At 41.1% G+C, this 15,387-nt stretch overlaps 2 protein-coding genes across 2 annotated transcripts; one reads left to right on the top strand and one right to left on the bottom strand.

Moving 5' to 3' along the window:
* Nucleotides 1–2,326: 2,326 nt before the first annotated feature.
* Nucleotides 2,327–3,203, bottom strand: LOC107815377 (germin-like protein 9-3). The gene has a single exon (XM_016640946.2). It carries the CDS (start codon nucleotides 3,142–3,144, stop codon nucleotides 2,524–2,526), a length of 621 nt encoding a protein of 206 aa, XP_016496432.1. The 5' UTR covers nucleotides 3,145–3,203; the 3' UTR covers nucleotides 2,327–2,523.
* Nucleotides 3,204–3,689: 486 nt separating this feature from the next.
* Nucleotides 3,690–4,529, top strand: LOC107815376 (germin-like protein 9-3). The gene has a single exon (XM_016640945.2). The coding sequence runs from the start codon at nucleotides 3,772–3,774 to the stop codon at nucleotides 4,381–4,383; it is 612 nt and encodes a 203-aa protein (XP_016496431.1). The 5' UTR covers nucleotides 3,690–3,771; the 3' UTR covers nucleotides 4,384–4,529.
* Nucleotides 4,530–15,387: the final 10,858 nt, after the last annotated feature.

Below are 15,387 nucleotides of genomic sequence, written 5' to 3'. Positions count from 1 at the left end.
ATATAAGGCACGCCTTGTTGCACAAGGATTTTCACAAAGGCTTGGTGTCGATTATGAAGAGACATATTCACCTGTTATGGATGCAATAACGTTTCGTTATCTCATTAGTTTTGTTGTCCATGAAAATCTTGACATGAATTTAATAGATGTGGTTACAACCTACCTTTATGGCTCAGTTGATAATGAGATATACATGAAAATTTCCGAAGGATTTAAAATGCCCGATGCACATAATTCAAAGTCCCGAAAAATATTTTCAATTAAATTGCAAAGATCTTTGTATGGTATGAAACAACCATAAAGAATATGGTATAACCTCCTTAGTGAGTACTTATTAAAGGAAGGTTATATAAATGATACCATTTGTCCATGTATTTTTATAAAGAAAACAACATTGGAGTTTGTTGTATTTGCTTTATATGTTGATAACATAAACCTTATTGGAACTCATACAAAACTCTAAAAGGCAATTGATTATTTAAAGAAGGAATTCAAGACGAAAGATCTCGAAAATATAAAATTATGTCTCGGTTTGCAAATTGAACAATCAGAGATGCCATAACTTGGGCTCATCTTGCTATACTCGCGGGGAAGGAAAAACGAGTAGTTTACGCTTTAGTAGCTACCGTTTCACTGGTTCTAGTATTCACAAGCTTTCAAGGAATGGAATATTATCAAGCACCATTCACTATTTCGGATAGTATTTATGGTTCTACCTTTTTCTTAGCAACTTGGAAAATGGAATTTTTGTTCATCAATCTGCCTATACGGAAAAAGTATTGAAACGATTTTATATGGATGGAGCTCATCCATTAAGTACTTGATGATTATTCGATCACTTGATGTGAATAAGGACCCGTTCCAACCTCAAGAAAAGACTGAAGTGCTTCGTAGTCTTGAAGTACCATATCATAGTGCAATTGGTGCACTAATGTATCTTGCTAATACTACAAGGCCTGACATAACTTTTTCAGTTAATATCTTAGCAAGATATAGCTCTGCTCCTACAAGGAGACATTGGAATGAAATCAAACACATATTGCGGTATTTAAAAGGGACTACCGATATAGGCTTATTTTATGATAATATTTGCAGTTCCGATCTTGTTGGTTATGCCGATGCTGGGTATTTATCTGATCCACACAAGGCTCGATCTCAAACAGGCTATGTGTTTATATGTGGAGGCACTGCTATATCTTGGCAATCGACCAAGCAATCAATCGTGGCTTTCATCTAATCATGTTGAGATAATTGCTATTCATGAAGCAAGCCGAGAATGTGTATGGTTGAGGTCTATAATACATCTTATTCGAGACAAATGTGGTTTGAAGTGTGACAAACTACCCACGATTTTGTATAAAGACAATGCATCATGCATAGCCCAATTGAAGGGAGGATTCATAAAAGGAGATAGGACAAAGCACATTTCACCAAAGTTATTTTTTACACATGACCTTCAAAAGAATGATGATATCAATGTGCAACAGATTCGTTCAAGTGATAATATGGCTGATTTGTTCACCAAATCTCTTCCGACGCAAACCTTCAAGAAGCTAGTGTACAAGATTGGGATGCGAGGGCTCAAAAGACGTGAATTGATGCACTTATTAGGGGAGTTAATACGCTTTGTACTCTTTTTTCCTTACAAGGTTTTGTCTCACTGGGTTTTCCTTGCAAGATTTTTAACGAGGCAACTAAAAGGCGTATTTCTAAATATGTATACTCTTTTTCCTTCAATGGATTTTTCTCACTGGGTTTTATTTTAGTTAAGGTTTTAACGAGACACACATATTTATTAAATAGACATTCAAGGGGAAGTGTTATGAATAGAATTGTACTTAGAGTGAATGTCTATCTTTTAGAGAGTTTGTTATTGTGTGGCTAAATTATTTCCCCCTATAAATAGAGGGGTCTTACCCCATTGTTAATCATCCCAAAATCAATAAAATTATCTCTCTCTTTTCGCAATATTCTTCTTTTACTTTATTGTTTTATCTCAATTTCATTTTTACTGAAATGAAATTGATGGCTTTTATAGGGATTCTTCCCCTTAATGATTATCCTATAATTTAGGGTTGAATAGGATTTAATTTGAAGGGTATTTGTGTTTGAATTCAAATGTTCTTCAATTTTCCTAATTAGTTCTTTGGTAAATTCTATCTTTCTATCCGTTTATTTGTATTCTTTTAATTTTTGCTTCGTACCAGTAACTCAATAAAATAAGGGATTTTATACACGGGGATTAGTGGAGTACTAGTATTAGTCAGGGATGGAAAAAAAAAAAGGGGGGCGGGGGGGGGGGGGAAATACTTCTTTACCGCAGTTTTCTCAAATTATGTTCATCACAGCATTTAGATGACACAAACCTTCTTATTAAGAAATTCATTTATTTTTAGACTTTGCATTCCGATGGCATGCCATAAACCGCCTTATTCAGATCCTCAGAAGGTTAATTATCTTTACATTGGAAAGTGAAAAACAACAATGTGAAATAAGAATATTCCCCTAAGTTTATGTGAATCTTCAGGCTAGACCTGCCTTGAGTTTCTGAATGGTGATGATATCAGTTTTGAATGACTTGGCCAAAATGTTATCAGGAATGCTGGTATTGAACACAGAGTTAGGAACAGAAACAGTTCCTGCATTTGCACTTCCAAATGCAGATATAGCCCAAGCACAATTGTTAGCATCAGCATTATACTGGAAGTGAACTAACCCCTTAGGGAACACGAAAACATCTCCAGTTTGCAACGTTTGATTGAAGAACTTGTTCGTGGTATCGATGAATCCAACTTGCAGTGTTCCCGACATGAGGAAAAGTAGCTCGGCTGCCCGTGGATGAGTGTGGACAGGATTGACAGAGCCAGCAGGATACTGCAGGATTGCATAGGAAACGCTTTGTCCGTTCAGGGCTGGAAACTCGGCCATGCTTGCCTTTGTCGCCTTGAATTTTTCTGGTGGTGGAGCTCCGATGAGTCCCCTAAGTCCCGAGAAGGTGAAGTAAGACGGATCAACTGATGGTACCTCCAGTGGCAGCACAAAGTCAGTTAGGATATCCGGGTCACCAGCTGATGCCATTTGGAATATGACTAGTGATATTGCTAGTGCTAACAGAACTTTGCGGCTTGAAGTTTTTGATTCCATGTTTTTTCTATGTTTTGGTTTAAGTGTTTGAAGTTTTAATGTGTGAAGTACATGAATTATGGACTAAAGATTTTATAGCTATAGAGGGGACATATGAAACAAGAATTGAGATTGAAGTCTCCGATAAATTGCAGAAACAAGAAAGGAATTGCCTATGTAGGAAAATCTTAAGAGGGTCTCTTGTTTGATTGAGTCAATTTCAAAAACGATAAATTGTTCAAACTTTTTCATTTCTGGTTTTCAATATGGACAAGAGAAAACAGCTATATTGTTCCTTAAAATGGTGATGTTTTCCACTTTGACCACCTTGTTTATATTACAAGGTAAAAGAGTCCATAAAATAATATCTTGTAGCATATAACTGATGAAACCTAAGGAACACTAAACGCTTTTCGAATTATATAATCTTTAATGTAGTTTCCAGGTAGTTTCTGCCATCAAAAACAATAAACTAAATGGGGGTCAAACTTAGTTAACATCAATTTCCAACTGGCTTATCCTTCAACAAATTTGGTTCCAGCTTTGGTCTTTTATAAATTTGTGATCAAACTGAACTAATCATCATTCTCTTACAACATATCTAGATCCTATTACCTGTGGCTTATAGCCACCTAGGACGAGCGAAAAATGGCGTCATTCCACCTGAAAAGTGTTCTTTTTGTTGTAGCCATGTTTACCATTTTTTTGATTGCTCAAGCTAGTGATCCAGATATCTTGTCCGACTTCACTGTTCCTCCAGGAAGCGCGATAGATGGGAACTTATTTACCTTCACAGGCACGCATGGAATTTTTGGTAGTGTCATTGAAAAGTTCAAAGTGACAAAAGTTAGCAAGGCAGAGTTTCCAATTTTGGATGGTCAGAGTGTTTCATTAGCAGTACTTCAGTTTCCAGGAGGAGGTGTAAACCCGCCCCACACCCATCCTCGTGCAGCTGAACTGTTATTCGTCATTCAAGGTAGTCTCGAGGTTGGATTTGTGGACACCAGTAACAAGCTTTACACTCAGACTCTTCAAGTTGGTGACTTGTTTGTGTTCCCTAAAGGATTAGTGCATTATCAGTATAATTCTGATTGGAATAAATCAGCTACAGCTGTTTCTGGTTTTGGTAGTGCCAATGCTGGAACTGTTTCGCTTCCTACTACGTTGTTTTCTACAGGGGTCGATGATCAAATTCTTGCCAAGTCATTCAACTCTGATGTTACCACTATTGAGAAAATCAAGGCTGGTCTTTCATCTTAGGAAATTTCTGCATTTTCACTACTAAGTTTTTGTGAGTGACATGTTCAGGATAGTGCTGCAATCTGCATTACAGAATACAGTACTGTTTTATTTGATTCCTTTTATGTGCTTGAGAGGTTATGCATGTTTTTCGTTCTTTGTTTGTTTGATATTTTAATACAATTAAAATAGTATGAATTCTTCTATCACTTGCCATTGATTTATCTTTTGACAAGTTTCTAAAATCCTAGGATAAATAGTATCCTCATAAAACGGCCAAGTAAAGTCATACCGCATTCTGAGAGACATTTTTTTTCTTATATATGTTTGTGCTTAAATAATATTTTTCCAAAAAACAGTATGTTACACATATAATTAGGGGTGGCAAACGGGGCGGTGCGGGTTTAAGGCGGGAAGTAAAGCCTTAAAACTAGCACAGTTCCTTAGTATAAAATAGCTAGTTCATGACTGCTTGCATTTCAGAGAGTTTCAGCAACAAGCTTTGATAGGTCAATACGGATGAAGAAAGGCCTTTCAACAGAACGTTCCATATGGAAAAAGCCAAAACTAACTGTTTTCTCTTGTCCATATTGAAAGCCAAAACTGGAAAGGACTGAGCAATTTGTTCCTTTTTCAATTAACACAAATAATTTCTTAGGGCCTGCATTGGAATCAAACAAGAAGAGACTCGTAGGAGATTGGCAATTCTTTTTTTGTTTCTGCAATTCATCGGAGACTTCAAATCTCAATTTTATATGTCCTCTGTATAGCTACAAAACCTTCAGTCCTTATACATGTCCTTACCACATTCAAACTGAGAAGAAATCCTTCAAACACAAAAAACATGCAATCAAAAACTTCAAGCTGCATACTTCTGTTTACTCTAGCAATATCACTAGTCCAAATGGCTTCGGCTAGTGACCCTGATATCCTAACAGACTTTGGCGTTGCCACTAGCTAGAGGTGCCATCAGTTGACACTTCTTACTTCATCGAAGCTCTACCACCAGAAAAATTCAAGGCGACAAACGCAAGCATGGCCGAGTTTCCAGCCCTGAATGGACAAAGAGTTTCCTTTGCAATTTTACAGTATCCTGCAGGTTTCCTCATGTCGAGAACACTGGAATAGGATTTATCGATACCATGAACAAGATCTTCAATCAAACATTGCAAACTGGATATATTTTCGTGTTCCCTAAAGGGCTCGTTCCTTCCTGTACAATGTTGATGCTAAAAGTTGGGCTTGGGCTATATCTGCCTCTTTTTTTAACCACTAAAACAAACGGGATGCAGGTGGTTGTCCTAATTTTTTTACTATATTTAGTTTTTCTATTCCTTTGAGGAATGGAAGAATAATATATTTAGCATAATTGATTTTACTTTTTACGAAAAGAAAAATATAATTCTTCTATATTTGATTAGTCTTTGTACTTCTATAAATTGAGGATCCACTTCTCATTTAGTACCATCCACAATATAGTCATATAGGGTTTGAGAGTCTTGTTTAGAGAGAGAATTTCGGGACAAGTTTTAGCGTGCCACTTGTGTTTGTCTATTTGTGAGTTTATTCTCTTAATATTTTATACTTTCTTTTATATTGTGGATTGCTCATCTCCGTCTATTAAATAAAAATGCAAGACTTAGCATTGACATCAAGGTAAGATAGCAAATAGCTTGGTTCCGGGAGCAGAGCTTCCAAAGACAGTAGTAATAACAATAAACAAGAAATAAAGTGTTATTGAGCTTAGAATAATGTGTATACCATAAGTTTGTCAGAAAATTTGTGTCATTACCATGGTTGTTGAAATCCCATTTTATCGTGGCACATAGGGAATAAGGTCCTAGGATCAAGCCCCTTTTAAATGACAATTATGGGGACCATTGAAGAATGTGTAACTGCATGCTATGAATGTTATATTCTCTATAATGGACTATGTATTTAATACTGCAGAATATTCTTCATTAAATGCTATCGGGTGACAAGCATTCATTTGTCTTCATGAGCAACATTCCCTTCGGGGGCTTTCCAGTACCAACCGAGAATGCTGCCCCTAGTCTTGACTTCCACCTGTCTTGTTTTTCATCTGTCTCTGGTTCCACGTGTCGCTATATTATATGAGCATTTAATATGAACCATTTTTACCTTATGCAGATAGTCCCCCTGCTTTCTGGTGGGACATCCTTGTATCATCGGGAAGGTGGTAAAGATACCTTTCTTGGGGGGGGGGGGAATTTTCTGACCCCTCTAAAAAGTTTATGACGCTTGATTAGACGCACATCTCTCCATATTTAATGCTCCGAACACGCATCATTCCACGACTCAGCAATAATTTCGCCGGTTCTCGAGGTAATTATGTCCACGATCTTAGCCGCCTATTCCTTTACTTATACGCTTCATTCTTCTTCTTTTACACTTCACAATTTTTTGGACTCTCTCAACTTTTCTTACTCAACTCTCTCTTGCTTTCAACTTTCTTTAACCCTCTTCTTTAGAGAAACTCTTGCATCCTTCTGCTAACTATGGCCTCCTCTTCCAAGAGCTCCAGCTCTTCAAAGAATAAGGAAAGTACTGACGATGATGCTCCTCCTACGGTGAGCACCATTATCCCCAAAAATCATAGTACAACCAAGGACTTTGAAGAGAAGTTTCCTTCTGCTAACTCCCGTACATGGGCTGTTGGTGTATACCCTTCTTCCATCTGTCCTTCTAGCATCTCTGTTGTAAAAGAAGACTGTGGTTGTCATGATTTGAACACCATCGCTCCCGATCTAGCGGAATGGGTAACCTTCCGCAAGAAGGGTTTTACGTACGTTTACACGTATCTCTTCCAATTGGGTCCGTTCTCATTGAGCGGGAGGCTCTCCGTAATCTTAAAGTTTTTCTTCTATTACTGATCGCAGCAAACTCAAGCTCACACAACGGTAGAAAGATCAGGCGCTAAGACTTTTACCCGATAGTGGTATCGGGGTCAATTTCCACAGGGAGCTTGGAATAGAGTTGCGTATTTGTTCAGACTAGGAATGCGTGCTTGCTCCTAATTGTACTTCTAACATTTTTGGGGTTTTTTGTTTAATAACTACTATTATCAACTACAAGTTTAAGCTAATTTATGTTGAAGGGATATGTTCTAAGTTGTGATTAATATAGAGAAAGGCACTAGGGTCGTGGCATCACCTAGGTGGTTAACTAACGGGTAGAAACTACTAATAATAGATTGACATATTTGGAATCAATATTATAACCGTTGCACAATTGTACCCACTCTCACACCTCTTGGTAGAGAGAGCAAATTTGCCCAATTGACTCTCTCGAGACCAATTGGGTAGGCCAATTAGACCATGCAATTTGGGTTCACGTAGGGTGATTACTCTCTCGAGGTTTAACCCGTTAATTGGGACTACCATTTCTCATGAGTCCACCCCAATTCCTTGTTGGGTCAATTTTGGGGTCATAGACTCTCTTTCTCAAGAAGAGTCAAGACCCACTAAGCTAGAATCAATGTTTGCAACCATCAATCCTTAATTAAACCATAAAATTAACCCAAATAACAAACACCCAATATCAATCTATCATTAAGAAGCAACACTCATTAATTACCCACACTAGGGTTGAGCCACAACCCTAGCTAATAGGTTTAGCTAGACATAATTAAAGAAAAAACTGAAGAAATAGAAGATGAAACAACCATATTAATTAATTACTAATGTTAAACTACAATAATCTATGATGAAACCAAGCTATAAATGCCCAAACTAGGCCAAAACATAAGTCTCACGAGTGCAACAGCTATCAGATGTACAAAACTTGACCTAAAAATGGTAAAATGTTCTATTTATAGTGGGCTGGAAAAACTGGACAAAAATGCCTCTGCGGGGTTAGTGCGAACCGCACAAAGTTGGAACGCGGCCGCACTAGGTTGCTTGACCTCTGAATCTTGCTCTCTGAAGATGGTGATGCGGACCGCACAAATTTGGAATGCGGCCGCATAAAGACTGGCGCGGACCGCACAAAATTGTTGTGCGGCCGCATGAATGGTTTTGGCAGCTTCTCTGAACTTCACTGACGCAGACCGCGTGACCATAGAGTGCGGCCACATGGAGAGGGACGCGGGCCGCATGAAGTGGGACGCGGCCGCGTGGTTTGCTTCGGGAATATGACACTCTCTGAACTTCTTGGACGCGACCACATAGCAAGATTGTGTGGCCGCATGAGTGAGACATGGGCCGCATGAAGTGGGACGCAGCCGCATGAATTTGACTTGTAGTTTCACAGTCTCTGAACTCCTATGGTGCGGCCGCATGACATGATGGTGCGGTTCGCACCAAGTTCTGAATGTCCTTACTTTAATGATCTTTGACACTTGAGCAGGTTTCACTCCGATTTGAGCCGATCTTTGACGATTTATCACTTTATAGCTCAAACCTGCAATCAAGCGCAATCTGTAAGCATTTTGGGACTATTTTGTAGCAAATTACACTCAAAGCACAGGCAAGTGTGGGTATAAAACATGTTAAAATCCTATTCATCAACTCCCCCAAACTTAAACCTTTACTTGTCCTCAAGCAAATAAAATAAGACCCACCCCTCAAAGGCAACATCCAAGCAATTTCAGCTTATCATAAAGTAACCTCAACAAACATCAATTGGGACTAACAATTGCCCTCAATGCGAATGCATCATTAACACATTTAAACTTTGAAAACTTGTGGATCAAGTGTGACACATTTCATCAAAAAACTTTTCTCAATTACTTTGGTCATTGTGGAACTCAAACTCACACATCCTCAACTCTCCCTAAGTGAACCTCACCTTTTAGAGTATTGACACACAAACCAAGGTTGATGGATTTTCACTCATCTCTCTCAAGGAAGAGTCCATAAGTCCGGCTCTAAGTACCATATGCTTGCCCCTTATGTAAGTATCCACTAATGTAGGTTCCCTTCAACTCGAAATCATGTAGGGCTTTTGTGGAGTCATTGTGAAGGCTTTTGGGTAAGGGTAGGACATATTTTTGTTCAAGTGGGTTCAATCTTCCCTTAAGCACTTATTTTGATTCATTTTGGCACACTTTCTTGACTTATTTGAGTATTCACTTCTTTTTCAAGGGGTTAGAGAGACACATTGTCACCCTTTCTTATGCAATTCAACACATTTCTCCTTTTTCTACTCTTTTTTTTCTCACCCTTTTTCACTTTTGTTTTCTTTGAATCCCCTTTCTGACCTTATTCAATTCGGTCTTTCTTTTTGTCTTATCTTTTCTTTCTTTTTCATTACCTTTCTTTTCTTTTGCTTTTGTACCTTTTACCACATTGTTTCCTTTCTTGTCTCCCCCCACCAAACTTAAAGATTTTCCATATACTCAAGGGAAGATTTGGGTGCCAAGAGAGGGTATCATTAAGAACGGATATAGGCTTGTAGCTTTGGTTCTTGAAAGAAGAAGGTTCAAGGCTCAAAAGGTTTAACTAGGGATCATTTCATTGGTAGGTCATGGAATTGTTCAATCTTAGCATTTTGGATCAAGGAGAGCCTACAATCACTTCTCAAGCCAAATTTCGCCTAAGATTTCGCCTCAACAAACATTCGGGGAAAGTTCTAGACTATCGGCTCGGGACTTGGACTCACAAATCGAATTCTCACCACACACACTCAAGGATTGCTAAAGATATCGAGTCGAGGGCCCACAATGACCTTAGTTACGATTCAAGCGCACAATGGTCCAATACGACCGCATGATGACTGTTTGGTCAACACAAGAGTCTCAAGGCCACGACTTTCACCATCCTGAGCACAACTTTATGTCTTTGACCATGGGATCAAAGGCAAATGTGTTAGGCCCAAGTGAAGCTTTGCCTGAGGTACCCTTGACCACAAAACTTGAAAATCAAAAAAAAGAAAAATCAAAAACGGACTCAAACCCTTAAGAAGGTTGTTACGCCATCTATCATTGGGAAGAGCCACCCGATTCGCAAACACTCTACCCTTGGAAAGAACCGTGGCATTAAAAAAACCAAGGGCTTATTGCAAACTCCAAAACAAAACAAAAAAGCTACGAGCCTCCTATGAAGCTAAAAACGAAAGTTTTAACGAAAATAGAAAAACCGAATGAATATGTACAATAGGGGAGTAGAATATATAGCGGGGGGAGTGGATATGTACATAAAGTAGAAAAGTAACTAGAATGAAAAGTTATATATAGGCCAACTATCGACTAACAACATAAGCTAAGAGTCAAATAAATATGTACAGTCATCCCAAATGTATCATATCAACCATCAAAATAGTAGGGCGCACCCCCACGAATAAAATCTGGCATTGTCCCCAATGCCAACTACCAAAATAAGCATATAAACAGAGAAATAATATAGAGTAGCTCCTCAAGCCTGATCCATCGTCATGGGCTGATCAGTGGTCCCCTGGTCCTTTGTACTGGCGGGAACCTCAGACTGGTTCCCGGCATGCTGCTTCTCTGCTGCTGGGACAGGGGCCGGGTCATGGACCGGCTGAATATCTGGTGGAGCATTGGAAGTATCCTCTTGAACCTGTGCTACCTCTATCACAACACCCTCAGTGCTAGGAAGCTTCCTCTTCTTCCTTGGGTGCCTAGGCTCCTCCTCCTGCTGTGGCTCCGGTACAACTACTGCTGGTGGAGGTGCTGACTAATCAAAGAACAAGTCTAAAGGCAACTGGTCTGCCGTTAACTTGTCAACCTCAGCTCGGAGCACCTTCACCTCTTCCTTAGATGCCCGGGATTTTCTGATATTTTTGTGTTCTCTGGCAAGCTCCTTTAGAACTTTGCCCTGTGCATCAACTGCCTTTGTCAAGGCAGCCTGAGTAGCCAAAATCTTCTCCTGGTTGGCCAGGAGTGTCTTCAATGTCTCCTTAATAGACTGAGAATCTCAACGGTGGCTGGAGTAGACTAGGCCGCAACTGTGGTAGCCAAAGTGGACAACTTGGATGTCGAGACTGACATCCAGTTGTTCAAACTGGCTAATGTCTTTGCTAACTGCTGGGCCGTGAAGGGGTTGGATTTGGAGGTGGGAACCACTGGTCCAGTTGAAGAACTGGGACCCGCAGAAGAGGATGGGATGTCCAGAACAGTAGTGGCAGCAGAAATAGGTGGCTCTACAGAAGACTTTACCGCAACTGGCTCCTCAGACTGGCCAGTCGGGGCAGAGGTGGATGCTTTTCCCTTCTTATCCCCCTTCGGGTTGTCTGGCCCCTGAATACTAAACCATGAAAACGGGGACACCGGTCGGACTCCAACATAGAAGGGGTATTTCTTCACCTTTGCATCTTCAAAGCACATTGTGAGGGTGTTCGGGTAGGGGTAGTTTCTGTCCGTATCAATGCCAATGGATGTGATCACACTGTACATAACATTCCCCACATTGATGGGGAAACCTACCATAATGGACGCAATGAGAATCGCTCGGGCGATTGGAATGGTCTGGTCATGGGACGAAGGGTCCAACCTATTGCATACAAAAGTTAACCATCCTCTCGCCTCAAAATTGAGGTCCTTTTGTAGTATTTTCTTCCCTACCTAAATCCACTCCGGAACAGTACCCGGCTGAGCTAAGAACTGTGCCACCCAAGGACGAGCTTCCTCTTTCAACTCTAACTTCTCTCTGTACAGAGAGTCATCCTCCTCATTGAAATCCATATACTCGTTCAACGCCTCTCCCGAGAACACTATCTTCTTATCCCGCACTTTGGTTGCAATTGACCCTTCTTTGGTGTGGGCCACATTGTTGTAGAATTCCTTCACCATATGTTCATTTGTATCGACCAACTCATCTTTGAAGAAATCTCACCCCACTCTAGTAATAAATTGTTCATGGACTCGGGGAAGGTTGGGTAACAAATCCTGGGTGACTACTCTTCTTTCTGGAATCACCTTCTTCTTGGGCCACACTTCCCGGAATTTATGAAAGGCCACCTCGCTGACAAATCTGTCCTGCCATACAACTGGGTTTCTAGTTCTTTCAATTCCCCCAACTCTAAGTACCCCACTGTCCGGGACCTCCTCATCACTCTTGTTTTTATCTTCTGCACCCTCCCCGGGTTCTGAAGCTGTGAGGGAGGTGGAGTATTTGGCACTGCCTGCTTCTGAGCCCTCAGACGACTCAGGTTGTATAATAGTTGGAGCTTTAGCTGGGCTTGTGGGGGCTTTCCCCGAATCAGTTGAGACATTCTGGGAGGGGAGGTACTCACTCCCCGACTTCTCCTCATCACTCATCACCTGCTTTCTTGTTTTTAGCTTTGGTTGGGGAGTGAGTTTCCTCAATTTTGCATTACCTCCCCGGGAGGGGTCACCTCCTTGTCTAGGTTGTTTAGCTCCACGCCCTCTTTGTTTAACCATTTTCTGCACACAAATAATTCTAACATTGTTAGTTCATGCAATTGCAGAGTTTAAGTACATAACAGAAATACAGACAGAGAACAGATGATAGCAGTGCAGACCACACAAACAAGGCATGCGGACCGCACTGACCAAGTTGGGAAATGAACACCTCTCTGATTAGAAACCATGCGGACTGCATGAACACGGGGTGCGGCCATGTGGGGCCAACACGGTCCGCACAAACTGGTCATGCGGCCGCATTGGCCATACTATTAAAAACTGGCGCCCTCTGAACCTCACCCACGCGGACCGCGCAAACATGGGATGCGGCCACGTGGGGCATGGAGCGGATCGCACAAACCAGGCATGCGGCCGCGCTGGGAAGTATCAACCTTTAGGCTCAAGGCTTACGCGGACCACGTAATAGAATGATGCGGTCGCGTAAAAGGCATGCGGACCGCATAATCAGGGAGTGCGGCCACGCTGGGCTTTTATTACAGGGGCAATTAGGGTTTTACAAAAAAAAACTCAAGTCTTTCACGTTTTAGCATCCTACTTTGTCCCTACTCATTTATAACATGCCCATCATTTCAAAGAACAACAAGAACAATATAAAACTATCCTAATCATGAAACGACGAAGAACAAAAAGAAAAACGAAGAACTTATGACTAGGGAAACATGTATAAAGTTTAAATTAATACTAAGTAAAGACTAATGTGAGAGATATGTTACCATGAAAGTGAAGAAATGCTCTTGATATTAACACTAAGAAGGGTCTCTGATGTGAACAGTAACTTTTAGGGCTCAGGGGTCAATTTTTGCAAAAAGTTCTAATGAAGACCCTAATGGCCTATTTATAGGAAACACAGCGGGGCCCAACACTTACCATCCAGTGCGGCCGCGTGAATACGACCGCGGGCCGTGCTGGGACTTTACCATTTACCTGGTGCTGAAACAAAGGCACGCGGACCGCATGAGAACCATGCGAGCCACTCAAAGTGGGTCGCGGCCGCGTTAACGCAAATCAGAGACTGATCATTCTTGGCCTTTACCGGTGCGGACCTCACAAGCAAGGGTGCGGCCGCACTAGCCATCATCAGAAACTTGGCAATATTTTCTTTGGCCGGTGCGGACCGCACAAAGTGGGATTGTGGCCGCACGGTCACTATTCAGAGACTGTGCACTTTTTGCACAGTTGTTTTGCACTGGTTCAATCACAATTCCTGCAACATCTCACAAACCATTAGCTCAAAAATCCTAATCTACAATAGAAATCAAAAAGAAAGAAAAAGACATGGGTTGCCTCCCAAGAAGCGCCTGATTTAACGTCGCGGCACGACGCATGTTACCATCAAAGTCACTTCAAATGAATGAGTGCCACCACGTGGCTGTCATCAAACTTTCCCAAGTAATGCTTGACACGATGCCCATTGACCTGGAAAACTTCACCATTTTTGTTTTTGAGATCAATAGCAACCAAATGGGGTTACACCAACAACTTCAAATGGACCACTCCACTTAGACTTAAGCTTTCCCGGGAATAACCTCAACCGGAAGTTGAACAGAAGAACCATGTCACCAACTTTGAATTCCTTCCCTCGGGCATACTTATCGTGAAGGTACTTCATCTTGTCCTTGTACAAGGATGAGCTGAAATAGGCATGACATCTAAACTCGTCTAGCTCATTGAGTTTCTCAACCCGGAGATTCGCAGCGACATCCCATTCTAAGTTCAATTTTCTCAAGGCCCACATAGCCTTATGCTCCAATTCCACCGGAAGATGACAAGCTTTCCCAAACACCAACCGGTACGGAGACATACCAATCGGGGTCTTGTAAGCTGTCCGATAGGCCCAAAGAGCATCATCTAATTTCTTCGACCAATCGGTCCTATTGGCATTGACAGTTTTGGACAAAATACTCTTGATCTCTCGGTTGGAAACCTCAACTTGGCCACTCGCTTGAGGATGATAAGGAGTGGTCACCTTGTGATTTTACACCATACTTGGCAAGCAATGAATCAAATACCCGGTTGCAAAAATGAGAACCACCATCACTAATGATAGCACGTGGAGTGCCAAACCTTGTGAAGATACTCTTTTTCAAGAATGCCACCACACTTCGAGCTTCGTTGTTGGGCAAAGCGACGGCTTCGACCCATTTCGACACATAATCAATCGCTACCAAGATATGGGTGTTCCCACAAGAACTCACGAACGGCCCCATAAGTCGATACCCCACACATCAAAAATGTCCACCTCTAGAATTGTGTTGAGAGGAATCTCATCCTTTTTTGAAATCCCACCGGCTCGTTGGCATTCATCACATCTCTTGACAAAATCACCGGCATCTTTAAACAAGGAGGGCCAATAGAAACTGCAACTAAGCACCTTAGAAGTCGTCCTCACCCCGCCATGATGGCCATAATAGGGAGAGGAATGACAACCCTCCAAAATACTCAATTGTTCTTCTTTTGGGCACATCGGCGAATCATACCATCGGTGCAAATCTTGAACAAATATGGCTCATCCCAATAATAATCCAAACTATCCTGCCTGAGCTTTTTCCTTTGGTTAGAAGGGAGCTCATATGAGATTATACCGGTCACAAGATAATTTTCCACATCGGCAAACCACGGCATATCATGCATAGATACCGCAAGGAGTTGTTCATTTGGGA

This window comes from Nicotiana tabacum, chromosome 18, assembly GCF_000715075.1.
Source record: "Nicotiana tabacum cultivar K326 chromosome 18, ASM71507v2, whole genome shotgun sequence".
NCBI lineage: Eukaryota > Viridiplantae > Streptophyta > Magnoliopsida > Solanales > Solanaceae > Nicotiana > Nicotiana tabacum.
The sequence above is the reverse complement of the archived record's forward strand: the minus strand, read 5'-3'. Positions and strand labels throughout refer to the sequence as shown.

Coding starts and splice junctions, on each gene's coding strand:
- LOC107815376 (XM_016640945.2), top strand. CDS start 3,772: ATGGCGTCATTCCACCTGAAAAGTGTTCTTTTTGTTGTAGCCATGTTT.
- LOC107815377 (XM_016640946.2), bottom strand. CDS start 3,144: ATGGAATCAAAAACTTCAAGCCGCAAAGTTCTGTTAGCACTAGCAATA.